Consider the following 16403-nt stretch of genomic DNA (forward strand, 5'->3'; position numbering starts at 1 on the left):
TGAAAAGCCAATTTTGGCGCCTTTTTTTAATTAATATTTTATTAACCTCTCCCCTAAAGAAATGTTAAATCCTGGCTCTGTCCCTGGGAGGGGATCCACCTCTAGTCTATTGTGTAGTGCTCTGAAATGAAACCCCCTCTTAGATGTGTGATAAAAAGTGTGAAGAAAGATGTTGCTCTAACTCTATGGGTAATAACGATCAAGACTTGGGGTGTCAACTATGCGGTTTGGAGTGGTTTCAATTTGGGCTTAACGGTTTCAAGCTAAAAAAACACTAAGCCCAAACACAATCCATTTGCAAAATAATAGTCTCAGTTTGATGCGGTTTGGGTTAAGGTTGGCTAACGGTTTGTGCTAGAAGTTTAGATTCGGTTGCGGCAGTTTTGAGACCATTACCAACCCGTTATAGCCCATAACATTATTGTTATTCATTCTCAAAGATAGATTTCGAGAAGAAAATAGAGAGCATTTGAAACGAAATGTATTTTTATAGCACTAGGTGTAACTGAGCTTGAAATATTGGCCTGTTTGGTTAACATGAATCAAGATATTTCAAATCTCTGGAATTCATGAATTTGAGAATTATACCCGTTTGGTTGTAAAAATCTCTAGATTCATGAAATCTAGAGATTCATTTTTTTACACTAAAAACGTGAATCTGTAGATTTATGGGTAAGGGGTGAAATTTAGAGATTTTTAAAAAACTATACATTTGCACATTCACAAAAATCACATCGATCAAATAGTTTTTTAGAATGAATCCACAGATTTCATTTCACAACTAAACATCTAATTTTATAAATTATAACTCCATAGATTTGAAATCTCCAGACTTATGTAACCAAACAGGCCCTTAGAAAAGTGAAACTCAAAATTGAACCTTTGGATGTTTCACAAATATGAATGCTATTGGAAGAAAACTAAGACTTCTCCGCAATAATAAATAAATATTTTTTTATACATGAATCTCTTTAGTGGACCATAAACTAATATTGGGTCTTCTTAATACAATATATTGCGTGTGGGTCCCAAGCAGACTAACCCCGTTAACTACTGTAAAATATATTCAAACTTCAATAGTGAAGGAACCAAAGTGCCTTTCAGGTTATTTAATCTATTGTATTAATATATATTTTTAAAAAGAGATAATTGATCATTAAGCATTAATTATATAGTTAAAATTACTAACACAATTTATTAAATAACTTGAAGGACATTTTGGTCCCTCTACGTTTGAAATCTGAATATACTTAATGGCGGCTAATGGTATTAATTTGGTTTTGATCCATACGTAATATATTGTATTAAAGAGACCCAACATTAGTTTATGATTCACTAATAAGAGAAATAAGTAAAAAACTCTAATGTTTGTCTAAGAGAATTTCACACTAGAAACCCATGCATCCCTTGAAACTAACTGAAGTTTTCTACACTGGGAACTACAATTCCTAGAAATCAGATTATAAAGAAATATAAAAAAAAAATTTAATTAAGATTAGGATCACAAGAGAAGACCCAGGTCCTGCTTTTCTGTTTTCTGTACAGATGCTACATGAATAAAATCCATTATGGACAGCAAATATCTGGTCAAGAAAGAAAACACAAATCCAGCACATTCTAGCTCAGGCAAGAGTTCTTCATTGTGACTTCTTGGTTCCCAAGGCTGGGACTTTACTGAATCAAAACTAAGACCGGTCGAATCCCAATTTTAGTAGGACTAAGACCGGTCAAAAAAGCTCCAAGAACAGAGGGAATGTTTAGCTTATGTGAATCAATGCATAAACTCATTTGCTCCAAAGAAAAAGCATTGAGTAACAGGACATTTAGTCACCAACAAGCCTAAAGAGTTCCATACAAGAAATAGGGCTCCATGGTTCTTGGTATGTTTCACCAATTACAAGAAAACAGTAAATGCAATTGATTTATTTATTATTTATTATTTTGTAGAAAGTAAATACAAATTTTTCAATTTGCACCAAAAGATTAAACATTCCAAAGAATTTCATTGAAAACGCAAACTTGTAGATAACAAGGGTGAAGCACTTGGTAGTTCCACAAGAAGTAAAGATCACAAGTCAGGTGAAAACAATCATCAATCATTAATAGATAAAGAAAAGAAACCATTAAATCTGTAAACTTTCAAACCAGAGCACGGGTTTCTGTCTTACAAACTTCGGATGGACTTTGATCGGATAAACTGTTTTAAAATGGCCTTCTCTTCATCAATACGTTTCTTCTCCTCTTTATCCTTTGGCTTAATTTTCCTTTTCTCTTCTAATATCCACTTGAACAGTTCACGCTGCTGGTCCTCTGGTATGGGTGGGCGCTCCACCTTTGGTTGTTCTATGTTTGGTCCAGGGTGTGATGATATTCCAGTAACAGTAGTCGTACTTTTAGTTGGAGTGGAAGGAACATCTACTACTGGTTTGTCATCATCTACTACTTTATCTTTCTTTTTTGTCAACAGCATATAAGCTACAAAAGTTGCATTTTCCTCAGTAAACAGAAAGATACAGTATATAAGATTAAGAGATTTTAAACTGAAACAGAAACTTTGGTAAATAGAAAAGCACAGATCAGTGATGAAGTTGAAAGTGGAAAGGACAGATATCATTATCTAAACGAAAACTGTAATGAGATTAAGAGACCTTAAAGGGCAAATAAATAAATAATTAAATGAATAACCCACCAGTAGAATATTCATGAAGTTTGTCAACTAATACAATGGCTATGTCAATATATACATGGACCATAGACATGATAATAGATTAATTTTCATCATGACTAGTGGCGGTCTATACCAAAAAAGAAAAAGAAAAAGAAACCAGATGCTCAATGACAAACTCAACTCATATCAACCTTATCCAAACTAAATGGGGTCAGCTACATCAGTACGTCCCAATCAGCTCTATTCAAGACCATACTTTTTGAAAGCCTAATCTATACATCTTTCTCACCAATTGTACTCATGTCATTTTTAGCTCTTTTAACTCCCTCAATCCAAATTAAACCGCTTGCCCAACTAGAACAGCTAAATGTCTCCATTGTATAGGACCATGCCACCTCAGATGACTTTCTCACAATTTGCATGTATCAAAGCTACTTCATTTGTTCATTCTACTATATTCTTCCTAGTTTTACCATTTCAACATTCTCACCTCAGCTACAGTGAGTTTATCTATACCATGATTCTTAACGGGTTAGCCTTCCACACCATACATCATAGTTGGCCATAAGACTACCATTATAAATTTTCCTGCATTTCTTAAAGGACTACACCAATCACAGAACGTTTTAAACACACTGCATTCTTTATGTAACATCATCATCTATTTATCCTTTATTCATCAGTAAGCCTAGATACCAAAATAATCACTCTGCCTAGTATCCTCCCATCAACTTTCACCACGTCATCATCCTTCCTATTGTAAATATAGTTACAAATCTTATAAACATTTTCATTATACTTATCTTAGAACCTTTTGATTCCAAGGTTGATCTCCATAATTACAACTTGCCCTCAATCTCCACATTATTTCATCCATCAAAACAAAACCATCAGTAAAATGCAAAGAACCAGCCACCAGGACCCGATCCTGAGTGTCCCTGGTTAATTTATCCATGAAGAGAGCAAACAAATAGAGGCTTAGGATTGATCTTTAATGTAACCCAACTGTAATTGGGAATTCACTACCAACAACCTCTCCAACGAAAAGAAAAAGAAGGAAAACCGTGATAAGCCCCTCATAACTTGGGTTGTACAAATGAAAGAATAGAGGAAGAAACACAGAATCACCCTCAGCAGCTACAGGAGATCAGCCTCAAAAGACAAAAGGAACAGGTGGCCAACTTCTATTGGACAGCAACCACTACCCTGCTGTTGGCAGAGAAGCAGAGGAGACAATCCATGTGGCAAGAGAGGATTGGAGAGTGGTGTAAGAGGTTGTTAGAAATGTTCTGTTATGTAAAGGGGGAAAGGCAGGGAATTGAGGGGATGCGAAAAGTTATGGAGTAAGAAGCAAGCGGAGCTTGCTGGGAGAGGGGGTCTCTCGGGTAAGGTTTTGGTAGGAGTTTGTTATTGTTTTGTGATTGTGCTGGTTTTTCATTTGGTTGTTAGAGAATCATTCAGTAGAAAGCGATTGTAATCATCTGATATAAGTGTTAGTTCTTTGTTTAATGAAATCAGCCATCGTTATGCTGCTGTTAACGTATTTTTGGAATGGCAATTTCTGGTGAAGTTTATCTTGTTCATTGTGTTTGGGGAGATCGGTGATGAGACTTAAGAGTTCTTATCAAAGACCTATCCTATATCCATTCAGAAACCATGAAGCTGGGAGGAACTCTCATTGTCATTTCTAATACAAGTTGGTGAATGAAGCACAAAATGTCTCACATATTGATGGGTTTTTATGGTATCGACACAATACAAATAATGCAATAGTACATCAAGAAGAGTTGTAACCAATTTCATCAAATTATGAAATCAAAGGATTGCCATCTCTATGATCTCTGGTCGCATAGGTAGTATGCACACCCAATGAGCTCAAACATATGTTAAACAACAAATTTCTCTAATTTAATGGAAACTGAGATCATGACATGCAACATGACCTGACATGACTAGGTTTCTGGTAGTGGCACCATTAATATATTGTTAAGAATGGATGAGAAATTGATTATCAATATTAGGCAGTGGTGTCCAATCCACAGCTACTGCATCAACCAACTCACTTCAAATTATCCTCGATTTAGAAAGTAAGGAAAACCATGTAAGTCAAGTCCCCTGACCATTTTCAACAATTAAGGATCGTGCCAATCTAACTAAAGGATATGACTAATGAACTATACTGCAAAGATCAAGTTTCACAAACACAACAAAAACAGCAGTTGACCTCCTAACTCGAATCAGTGTCCCTAACTGAGTGAAATGATGGTGAAAGGGATCTAGTCATTTGATGAACTCAGAGGCTATACAACCAAAAAGTTGGTTTTGCACAATTATTGAATGGTGTCCCATAATACAATTTAAATGAAATCCACTCAATTTGACTAAAGAAAAATACGGGAAGAAGAAAATGTCTGCTGTCAACAATTGAGTCTCCAAATATGTTAAACCTGATCAAATCATCTCAAAGGAAAATGTAACACAATTTTAGTATAGTGGGTACACTCAATCCAGGATTTCTTTAGAAAGAAAAATTTCGAATGTTTAACAACTACGCAACTCCTGATGCACCCAAATGACATGAACTCATCTCCTTCCTTTTTTGGTTAAAATAATCAAGTCCAGATGGCCTCATGGTAAGCGAAACATTGAGATAGGGAAACTTAGGGTTTCGACCTTTATGGGTTGTTGAGTCAAGCATAAAAACGCAAAAAGGCATTTAACAAGAGTAAGAAAAAGAAGAGACTGACCTCCCAAACCAAGATTCACAGTTAAGAGAATTGGCCACACGAACTTGAAGCGTTTGGCAGAAGGCACTTTTGGAGGCTCAGAAGGAGGAGGAGGAGGAGGAGCACCGCACCAGCACCAGCAGCCGGAGTCTCCATTAATGGCGAAGAGGAGAACACTTTGGCCTTGTTGTATTATTTCAGCTGCAATAGAAAAACAGAATCAGTAAACCATGGAAACATCAAACACAGAGGATAAACAGAAAACGGGAAGCAAAAGCGATTATTTGCTTGCAAATTGTTGGTGGGTCACCCTCAAATAAATAGATCCTTTTTTGGGTTTGGTGGTCTAGAGTTTTGGAATCACCAATCTTTCTTCTCTCCTTCCTCGGAGTTTTCCTCTTGTCTCCTATTCTTATTGGCCTTTTTGTGAAGTTTTCTTCTGTCCGCTTCGTCAGTTTTCCTCGGTCCTCTTCGTTTACTTTGCTACTCTTTATAAATTATATTATAAAAAAGTAAAAAAGTAAAAAAAAATCACGTATACTCCTTTATTAAATTATTATATTTATTTATGATCTTTAAAAAAAATTTAGGATAATTTTCATCTGGACCCTCAAATTTAATTTATGTCATTTTTAGTTCAAATAAATGAACACTTTGCATTTTCCTCCTCCGAGGGTTGAGGTATCAATAAGATCAATTGAGGACAAATTGTAATTTTTATGAAGAAAATAACTTCATATTTATTCTACTGTAAGATTTGCATCATGTCTTTATAATTAAATTCAACGGTAAAAATCAAAAGAGTGGGGTATTTGCATAAATTTATGAATTATTAAACCTTCGAATATAAAATCAAATAGTGTGGGTTCACTAGTAAAAACTATTTTTTTATAAGATCTCTCTTTTAGGTGATCAGACTCTTCTCCCTAAAACGTTTTGGTTTCATTTGCTAGAATCCCTCTTGATTCAACAGAAGCCGGAAGGCACAAGAATCCGAGGGGTTGTTTTCAATGACAAATTGAATATTGGCTCAACCTACATGCAAAGTTTGGAGATAATTCTTGAGAAAGACAAAGGGATTGAAGACGTAAGGATCTTGCACTGTTGTCGTCATTGTCTTCCTTGATCGTTGGCGGATTCTAGGGCCAAAGAGGGGCAAAGAAATCAGCCTAAACTTCCATGCTGGTGGAAGATGAAACGAGGAAGGGAAGACCAGCAAGCCCAGCGGCAAGGGAAGGAAAAGGAGCACCACCAACACCGGAAAAACTGTTGGAGTAGGTGAAAAAGGGATTAGCTCGGTTTTCATATTCTTCAAGGAAACCACCATTGCAGTCTGGACAGGCAAGTTCGGTGGTGGCAGAAGGGTTTATCAAGATGGAATGTTCACATTGGTGGCAGAAATAGAGCTGAGATCCGGGTGCGCCACCACCGGTTGCTCCGCTCGATATTCCAACAAATGAGTATAAACGTTTTAGGGAGAAGAGTCTGATCACCTAACAAAGATTCTTATAAAAATTAGTTTTTACAAGTGAACCCACAATATTTGATTTTATATTCAAAGGTTTAATAATTCATAAATTTATGCAAATACCCGATTCTTTTGATTTTCACCGTTGGATTTGATTATGTAGACATGATGTAAATCCTATGGTAGAAAAAATATGAGGGTATTTTACTCATAAAAATCACAATTTGTCCTTAATTGATCTTATTGGATACCTCAAGGGAGTGAGATACAAAGTCTCCATATATTTGGACTAAAAATAACATAGATCAAACCTCAAGGGGTCCAGCTTAAAATTACCCAAAATTTTATTTTTGAAATTTTTTATTTTTTACATTTACACCCATTGTATTTCGAATTATACATCAATCACCTACTTGCAATTAGAATAATGAAGTTAAATAACAGATTCAATATCTACTATATTTTCTAAATTTTCATATTACTTTTCATCAACCCTCAAATGTATTTCAACTTCCAAAGAAAAACAAAGCAAAAAAAAAAAAAAAGAGGGTAAATATCACTTACCTCCCTTCTTAGTTGGACAAATACCACTTACACCCCTCTTAGTTGGATAATATCACTTACCTCCCTTCTTACTAGCAAATATATCAAACACCTCCCCTCTGTTAACTTTCTTGGTTAAATTTAACTTTTACCGTTAAATATTTTTTTAAATCTCAAACTACCATTGGCTAAAATATTTTTTTTATTTTAAACCCTAAATTACCATAATCATCCTAGAATTTAAAATACTAAATTACCCTCAATTAAAATAATTATTAAAAACCAAAACACTATAGTTAAAACCCAATTTATCTTTAATTATTAAAAGCCCAACATACCATTTTAATTGCATTTTTAATTTTACTTGATAGTAGTATGTGTTTTTTTAATTGTTTGATCAAATTAAAAAAAAAAAGATATGTTGGGTTTTTAATAATTAAAGATAAATTGGGTTTTAATTATAGTGTTTTGGTTTTTAATAATTATTTTAATTGAGGGTAATTTAGTATTTTAACTGCTAGGACGATTATGATAATTTAGGGTTTAAAATAAAAAATATTTTAGCCAAGGATAGTTTGGGATTCAAAAAAAATATTTAACGGTAAAAGTTAAATTTAACCAAGTTAACAGAGATGAGGTGTTTGATATATTTGCTAGGTAAGAGGGGAGGTAAGTGATATTATTCAGCTAAGAGGGGGTGTAAGTGCTATTTGTCTAGCTAAGAGGGGAGGTAAGTGATATTTATCCAAAGAAGAATGAAGATGACGATGGATGATTGAGTTTTAAGTATTTTGTCAACTCTTTTCCTCATTAATAAGAAAATCTAACAAAGAATAAATATATTTTTAGAATAAGCACTACTGCCCCTTTTACCATAGCTTAATTATTAAAATGACCCTCTCTTTATAAAATTACTGTTACTCCCTCAGTTCTAATAGTGTTAAGAGACCGTTATAGTTGTATGTTTAATATCTATTTTGTTCTTTTAAAATTGAGAAGTCAAAATACAATACTGTCCAAATTAAAAAAAAAAAAAAAAAAAAAAAAAACCATATCAAGTACCAATTTTAGAGTTATATCTTTATTATTTTGAATTCCAAAAATAGAATGCCTAAATTATTTTTTTCGCTTAGAAGAGGAACTTCCTGAAATTTATAACGCCAAATTAGATAGTATATAAATGAAAACCTAATGGAAGTAAGATCGTCTTAAAATTGGTAACATCAAATTGGAAAGTAAAAAACAAAAACTAAAAAATAACACCAAATTGAAAAATAAATATAAAAAAACTAAAACATAAGGAGCTACCAAATTATGGTTATTTTTTTCCTAATTACTAAGGTAAAAATATAACTTAATATAAAGTATAAATAAATAAAATAAAACCTTAGGGTTATTTTGAGATTTTAAAATAAAAAAAATTGTCATGTCATCATTTAGTTAATGGAGACGGTAGGGCGCAACAATAATTACAGGTAAAGTTTAAGGTTAGATTAGTAATTTAAAAAAATATAGGGAATAAAGTAGTAATTAAACGAGAATTTTGTCTCCTGGTTATGGTTAGGTATTCCAATGCATTGACCAGGTTAGGCAAGCAGGGTAGTTTGCTTAGTAGTCTTCTTGTGAACATGTTATACCTGTTCAGTCTTTCTATTACCAACTTACTACCCAATCTCTTGGAATACAATCAACTATGCACCTGTTGCTTTAGGACTCATTTATTTGGTGGCTTTTGGACGCAAGAAAATGGTTCAACCGAACTGTTAGGAACATTGAAATCCCCAATGGGAAGGTTTGACATGTTTGTATGTGTAATAGTTTATGACATTCGTGGGTCTCGACGTACATATTATTGATATTGTTCTAAAATGGAGCTCATATAGTTTAAATTTTATGTATGGCTGTAATGACTGGGTTTAGAAACATATCTGAAGAACAAGGTTTTAAACTATTGATATTGCATTGGTCAAGTAAGTGACATCGTGCACCACGATTACATCCTCAAGGAGCTTTTTATATAATTAATGCTTGTTGAATGGGTGCGAACCCAAGACCTCCCCTAGGGAGTTTGGGCCTTTAACCGCTTTATTTGTACAATTCCATATGTATCTTTTTCTTTTAACGCTTATTCAAAAGACAGAGAAGGGTGATACAGCCGAAAGATCCGAGGAGACAAGCTCCTGAACCCATGGAGTGGATATTGGCCACGATGTCTCCTCCCCTAGAGACAACATGCCTTTCCTTGCAAGAGCATTTGCAAAACAAATTGCAAACTTTTGCAATACAAACAACACTGCAGAAAGAAAAGAGGAAACAAGCCTCCTAATGTCATATACTATAGGGAAAGTCTTCGCTGAAACAACCCTTTGTATGTCTGAAATTGCCGCCAGAAAAAGAAGAAGAAGAAAGAATGAATTATCAATTTCCAACATTCACTAATAGTACCTTAGCTAGAATTTTAAAGTGTGAACCATATAATTAGGCATGGAAAAAAACAAAAGAATTAAGTAGCATCCATGCATATCTTTTAGGATAAAAGAAAAAGAGAAACATATCAATGTGTATAGCATCCAATATGAATACATCTCAACTATTACCATATTGTATCATGAAATACTTTAAACTATGCTGAGAAGCTCCAAGACACGATTGAAGAACCTCTCATAGAATTCCAAGTACTTTGGAAATCGTTGTATGTTTTGAACAGCTTAGCTTTATTAATTAATCCCTGGAACAGTTATATTCTTTTAATATAGGGGATTATGAGGTAAAAATTTTGTTTACCATGGTTGTTGCCTGTTTCTAGCTTTGGCGCAATCCTACTGAAGGTATAAGTTCAGCTTCTTTGATAGCCCTACAATGAATAAAATCAAACTTGGTAGCTAGAATTGAAAAAGAGTTATCTTTTTACCTTCCTCTTCCTAGATTCCTAGATCTTAATGATAAACCTACCTCCTTAAGTCATATGGCTTCCTCTGAACTTCTCTGGCTGAACACCACCTTCCAACATGGACTTGTATCAGTGTTTTACTCTCCACACTGTATTATCATCTAAGGAAAAAAAAATTTATTAGAAAGAGAATGCTACCTAGCAGCATATGGGGCGTTAAAAGTAATGAACAACAAACAAACACAATATCAAGAGGATTTTGCAGAACATGAAACCCTTGGATGGAAGTAACAATAAGTAAGCTGAAGAATCTAATTCAATCAGTGAAGAACACGGAGAGGCAGTGGTGGAAACCAGAGTGGAAAAAGAGAGAAGAATTGAGGTTGCTTTCTTTTTCTTTTTCCTTAGTGGAGTAATTCTATCTTACAAATTGCCATACATTAAGCCTACAGCTCAGCTAATGGTGACATTTAAGCTCCAATAAGAAGACATCCCAGGTACTGCAATTAAGTAACCGCAAGATTCGAGGGTCCAACCATCAATCAGCAAATCTCAAAATACAAGCCACAGATGGTCGTAGGGATCGATCTGTTTTGCAATTCATACGTATCTGGCCATCCATAACCCACACCAATCAACTCCATGGGCGGCCACCAAAACCTCTGCCACGATCACGGAATCCCCCATTATCTGTTTGGTTATAGAAGCAGAAACAGAAAAGAACATTAACATCAACAATCAGTAAAATATCAATGCAAAGAAACAAAAACCCAAGCGTAAGAAAGATGAGACACGCTACATTGACTATATGATGACATGGCATGCTCACCAGTCAGAATGTAGTCCACCATATCAACAATTATACATTTTTTTTTCTTCTGCTTTTGGGGTAAAACACCATATCAACAATTCATACCCAAAGCAAAGGATAAACTTTGATGGGAACTAGAAGGTGAGGTCAAACATGCAACAGAAAGGTGGAAATTAAAGTTAGGTAATGGCAAGGAGTAGATATCCAGTTTTGGTTAATTTAGGAGATTACTTAGACATGGTTTAGTGGAACTAGAAGGTAAGGTCAAACATGCAACAGAAAGATGGAAATTAAAGTTTAGGTAATGGCAAGTAGTAGATATCCAGTTTTGGTTGATTTAGGAGATTATGTACAAATGGTTTAGCGGAATACAGCGCGCATACATACATACGTACACAAAAACAGTTGTATGAAGGAAAAGCAATACCTGATGGAGGAGGTGGCGCTGCACGCCCCATTGCAGCTAGTTCAGGACTGACTCTCTGTCCAGCTTCCTCAAGGATTTTAATAAGTTCCTTGGCAAATCTAGCATTTCAAATAGTGAAGAATGTATACGCTGTTCCCTTTGCCCCAGCTCTGCCTGTTCGACCAATACGATGGACATAATCTTCTAGGGACCCCGGAAAATATCAAATAGAAAACTCAAGTCATAACTCATAATACATGAAATAGCATAACACCCCCCCCCCCGGGGGCTTTTTTCCAGTTGGGAGGATTGGTTTTTGTTTTCTTTTCTTTTTTTGTGTGGGAGTGCATTTTTTTGGGGGGTGGGGGAGTTGGAGGTGTTGAGATAAATCTCCATTATAACCAACTAAACCATCTTTCCAAATTCCAATCCACTATCAAATCATTGGACAGTGTTCCTGGCAATTACATAAAAAATAAATAAATACAAGTGAGATATACTTGGTTTCACGAAAGCCTGGAGCTAATTGATAAGCATGCATTTACCATTATTTATTTGATTTAATTCCCCATACTTATTTAATTAAAGAGAGCTAATTGAGTATTTTTGTGTATTTTTCAGGAACAAGGTGATTTTGAATATTAGAGATAATATGGAGTAAAGTTGGCAAATATATTAGATATTGGTGGATTTTAAATCATGGCATTCAATCTTGCTTCCCAAGAAATCATGAAAAGTGAGATCTTAGCCAAATTGGAAACAGGTGGAGGTCTAAGGAACAAAATTGGTAATAAATCTGAAAATCGGGTAAACAGACCTACCTTCAGTATTTTGGGCATATCTCTCTCGTATGAGCTTGGATTTCGATGATTCAAGATGCTATGGAACGATATTGAAAATATCTACAACTTTCCAGTTTTGAGTTTTTCCAAATTCCGAAAGAATAAAGGTCGAATCTACGGGTAAAGAGAGGGGATTCATTGTGTGCGGGAGACATAAAAGAGAAGCCAGCCACAGAGAAGAAAAGAAGAAGGCGAATGCGGCTCTGATCTCTCTCATTGCTGAAGAAGAAGACCACATCTCTCTCTCTCCCCTATGTTTCATCTTTATTTTTCTTATGAACTTTATGATAATGAGTAGCTAGTTCCTTTTCTTTGGGATGTAGATGAACCATGCTTATTTCATTAAGTTGATTGTTCTATCTCTTCTAGTTGATTGTGTTTGAGTTTGGCCAAAGATGTTCTATAGCTCAGCGAACTAAGCGTGCCAAGCTTCCGCAAAGGACGATAGTCTTGCGAAGATAGGGCAATACCTAGGAAGACCATCCTTAATTTACTTTGAAGTATAAAGTTATATCGGTTAGGGAAAAGCATTGGGGATTCGAAATCCCAAAGATCTTCACATATTCATAATTTAAGTTTTTGCATTGATTAATAGATTTAGTTTAAATTTAGTTTTGTTGAATTCAATCTTAGTAACTTAGCCTTTCAGTTCCCCATAGTTCGACCCCGTACTTTCTGCTTGCTAGATTAGTATAGGATTTTATTTTTGATTGGTTAGCGACACGATCAAATTTTGGCGCCGTTGCCGGGGAACCAAAGCACGGTTGCTAATATTGATTTTTGTCAATTAGGCATAATTTTTAGAGTAATTTTAGTGTTTTTTAATTTTTTATTTTTCTTTGCTTATTTAACTAATCTCTTTTTCTTTTGTTTTGTAGGTAACTGCAAGAGTAGCGATTCGATAATTAGTTTAGGTTGTTATCTTTTCTTTCTTAGATATAATTGTATTTAGGACTTTTCAATTGTAATATTTGCATTAGATTGGGTTGTTTAGGTTAATTTTTTAAAATCCCCATCCCTCAGATCCCACATGTGTAACTTTTGTTTGAAAGATCACGTGGATTGCACTTCAGGTACGTCCTAAACTCTCCCTTTTGCTATAGTTATTTTCTTTTAATTTTCCTTATTTAGCTTATTCTTTTTTTTTTTTTTCTTCTGTGTGTATGCATGGTCGTCCGTCCCTAAACCCTGAGTTGACTCCACTTGACTTAGAGTTAGAAGAGACATTGGCCAACCTTAGCAGGCAAAGAACCATGGCAAACTATGAGCCTCCAATGAGGCCCTTGAGTGAGCATTTCATTCCTACGATATATACTCCGGTTTCTTGCATTAAGTTGCCTAACATAGAGGCAGCTCAATATGAGATCAAATCTAGTGTGATTCAAATGCTACCATCTTTTTATGGACTTGCCAATGAAGAGCCCTATCAGCACTTAGATGAGTTTTTAGAGGTGTCCTCCACGATTAAAATTCAAAACCTCTCAGTTGATGCTTTAATGTTATTGCTTTTCCCATTCTCCCTTAAAGATAAAGCTAAGCATTGGCTTCATTTTTTAGATAATGTTAAAATTACCACTTGGGCAGAAATGCAACAGGAGTTCCTTAAAAAGTTCTTCCCCATTGGTCGTACCAATAGCATTAGGAGAGCAATAACAAGTTTCTCCCAACAAGAAGGAGAACAATTTCATGAGGCATGGGAAAGACTAAAAGAATTACTTCGAAAGTGCCCCCACCATGCTATTCCTAAATGGCAATTGGTTCAATGCTTTTATGATGGCCTTAGAGACCGACATAGGCAAATGGTTGATTCTTCTTGTGGTGGGACTTTCATGCACAAGAATGAGAAAGAGGCATGGAAATTCTTTGAGACCCTTAGTGAAAATTCCCAATACCATGCTTCAGCAATTAGGACTGAGATTCCACCCATTGGGCATCCAACGAGGAGCGGTCTCTATGAGATCAATCCTACTGTTGAAATGAACACTAAGGTTGACTTTCTATCAAAGAAATTGGACCATCTCTTGTCATTAGGACAACAAACCCCATATCCACCTCCATTTAATATGCACCAAAATGCCTATAGGAATGAGCAACAGCCCTCACATAATTCATCATTTGAGGATAAGGTACTAAAAACACTTAGTGGATTAGAGCAAAATACTCAATTGTTGCATTTCCATTCTCAATCCATTAACAAATTGGAAACCCAACTTGGTCAACTAGCTGATGCCATCAGTAGGAGGGAGGCTAGCCAATTACCTAGTCAACCAATAGGTAACCCTAATCATCAAATTGGGTGCGGGAAAGAACAAGTCCAACCAAAGGTCTCATGTGACACGTAGTGGGAAGAAATATTATTCACCTTTGTCCATTCCTAAGCCATTGCCCATCGATCTTGAGAGTCGAGAAGATGTTGATTTGACCCATGAGACTGGTGATGATGCACACAAGCCTAGTAAAGAGACACCACCTATGAGTATTACCCATCAATTTCCTCGTAAGGGGTTGCAAATTCCAATTGTAGATGGTCCTACTCCTAAATCTTACACTCCCAAAACCCCCTTCCCTGAAGCTCTTAAATCCTCAATTCCAGATCCTAGAAAGAATGCTAAGATGCAAGAAATGATTGATTTATTCCAACAAGTTCATATCAATCTCCCACTATTGGATGCTATCAAGCAAGTCCCAGCTTATGCTAAATTCTTAAAAGATCTATGCACCCAAAAGCGTAAGATGGGAACTCAGACTCTGAAAACTGTGCACCTAACTGAACAAGTTAGCTCTATAATTTCCAACCAACTGCCCCCTAAGCTTAAAGATCCTGGTACACCTTTAATTTCATGTGTCATTGGAGATCTATCCATAAGCAAAGCATTGCTTGATTTGGGAGCCAGTGTGAATATTTTACCCGGCTCAGTTTATGATAGGTTTAGCCTAGGAGATTTGAAATCCACTGATGTGATACTACAATTAGCAGACCGCTCAATCAAACGACCTCGTGGGCTACTTGAAAACGTTTTGGTAAAGGTTGATGATCTATATTTTCCTGTCGATTTTTTGATCCTAGATATGGATAATCCAACCTACCAATAAGTTACCACTAGTCATTCTTGGACGCCCCTTTTTAGCCATCACGAATGCTTGCATCAATTGTAGATCGGGTGTCATGGATATATCATTTGGAAATAAGAAACTTAGAGTCAACATCTTCAATGCATCCTTAAGCCCAAATAGAGATGAAGAGTGCTTTGCGAATAACCTTATTGATGAGGAAGTGGCGGATTATACTCCAAACATGCTTATTGATGATTCCCTACAACGTTACTTGTCATCCGGGAGAATCGACCAACTTATTGAGGAAGTCAACACATTGTTGGACTCTTCCACTCCTTTGGAGCAGCCACCATTTCCAAAGAGATTTGAGCCTCTACCTCCATTAGCTGCATCTCCCCAACCCTCATCCCTCATATCTCCCCCTAAGTTGGAACTTAAACCTCTCCCTTCCAATCTAAAGTATGCATTCTTAGGGGAAAATGAAACATTGCCTGTCATTATTTCTTCTGATCTATCACCTAGGCAAGAAGACCACCTTCTAGGAGTGCTTTCTGAATTCAAGTCAGCTATTGGCTGGTCCTTAGCTGATCTTAAGGGCATAGACCCTTCCATATGTATGCATAGGATATATTGTGAGGATGGAGCGAAACCCCGTAGGGATCCTCAGCGTCGTCTGAATCCTAATATGAGAGAGGTGGTGAAAAAAGAGGTGATTAAGTGGTTAGATGCCGGAATTATTTACCCAATCTCTGATAGTGAATGGGTCAGTCCTACTCAGGTTGTCCCTAAGAAATCCGGCATTACTGTGGTTCCGAATGACAATGGTGATCTCGTCCCAACTCGTACCACTACAGGTTGGCGTGTCTACATCGATTACCAAAAGTTGAACACAGTCACCAAAAAGGATCACTTCCCCTTGCCATTTATTGATCAGATTCTAGAGAGACTAGCCGGGCAAAGCCACTATTGTTTTCTTGATGGTTACTCTGGTTACA

General features: G+C 35.8%; 1 protein-coding gene and 1 non-coding gene across 2 annotated transcripts; both read right to left on the bottom strand.

The window, feature by feature from the left end:
* Nucleotides 1–1808: 1808 nt before the first annotated feature.
* LOC149011612 (uncharacterized) lies at nt 1809–6508 on the bottom strand. The gene is made up of 4 exons (XM_089162704.1): nt 6434–6508; nt 5759–5882; nt 5416–5595; nt 1809–2475 (listed from the first exon to the last, which is right to left on the bottom strand). The coding sequence occupies exons 1-4, from the start codon at nt 6506–6508 to the stop codon at nt 2165–2167; spliced, it is 690 nt and encodes a 229-aa protein (XP_089018830.1). The 3' UTR covers nt 1809–2164.
* A 7480-nt stretch (nt 6509–13988) lies between these two features.
* On the bottom strand, nt 13989–14095 carry LOC149011613 (small nucleolar RNA R71). Its single transcript, XR_016174861.1, has one exon. It is a non-coding gene; the product is annotated as a small nucleolar RNA R71 (small nucleolar RNA).
* Between the last annotated feature and the right edge of the window lie 2308 nt (nt 14096–16403).

This window comes from Hakea prostrata, chromosome 7 (assembly GCF_041222555.1).
Source record: "Hakea prostrata isolate BN-2017 chromosome 7, UWA_Hpros_2, whole genome shotgun sequence".
Classification (NCBI taxonomy): Eukaryota; Viridiplantae; Streptophyta; class Magnoliopsida; order Proteales; family Proteaceae; genus Hakea; species Hakea prostrata.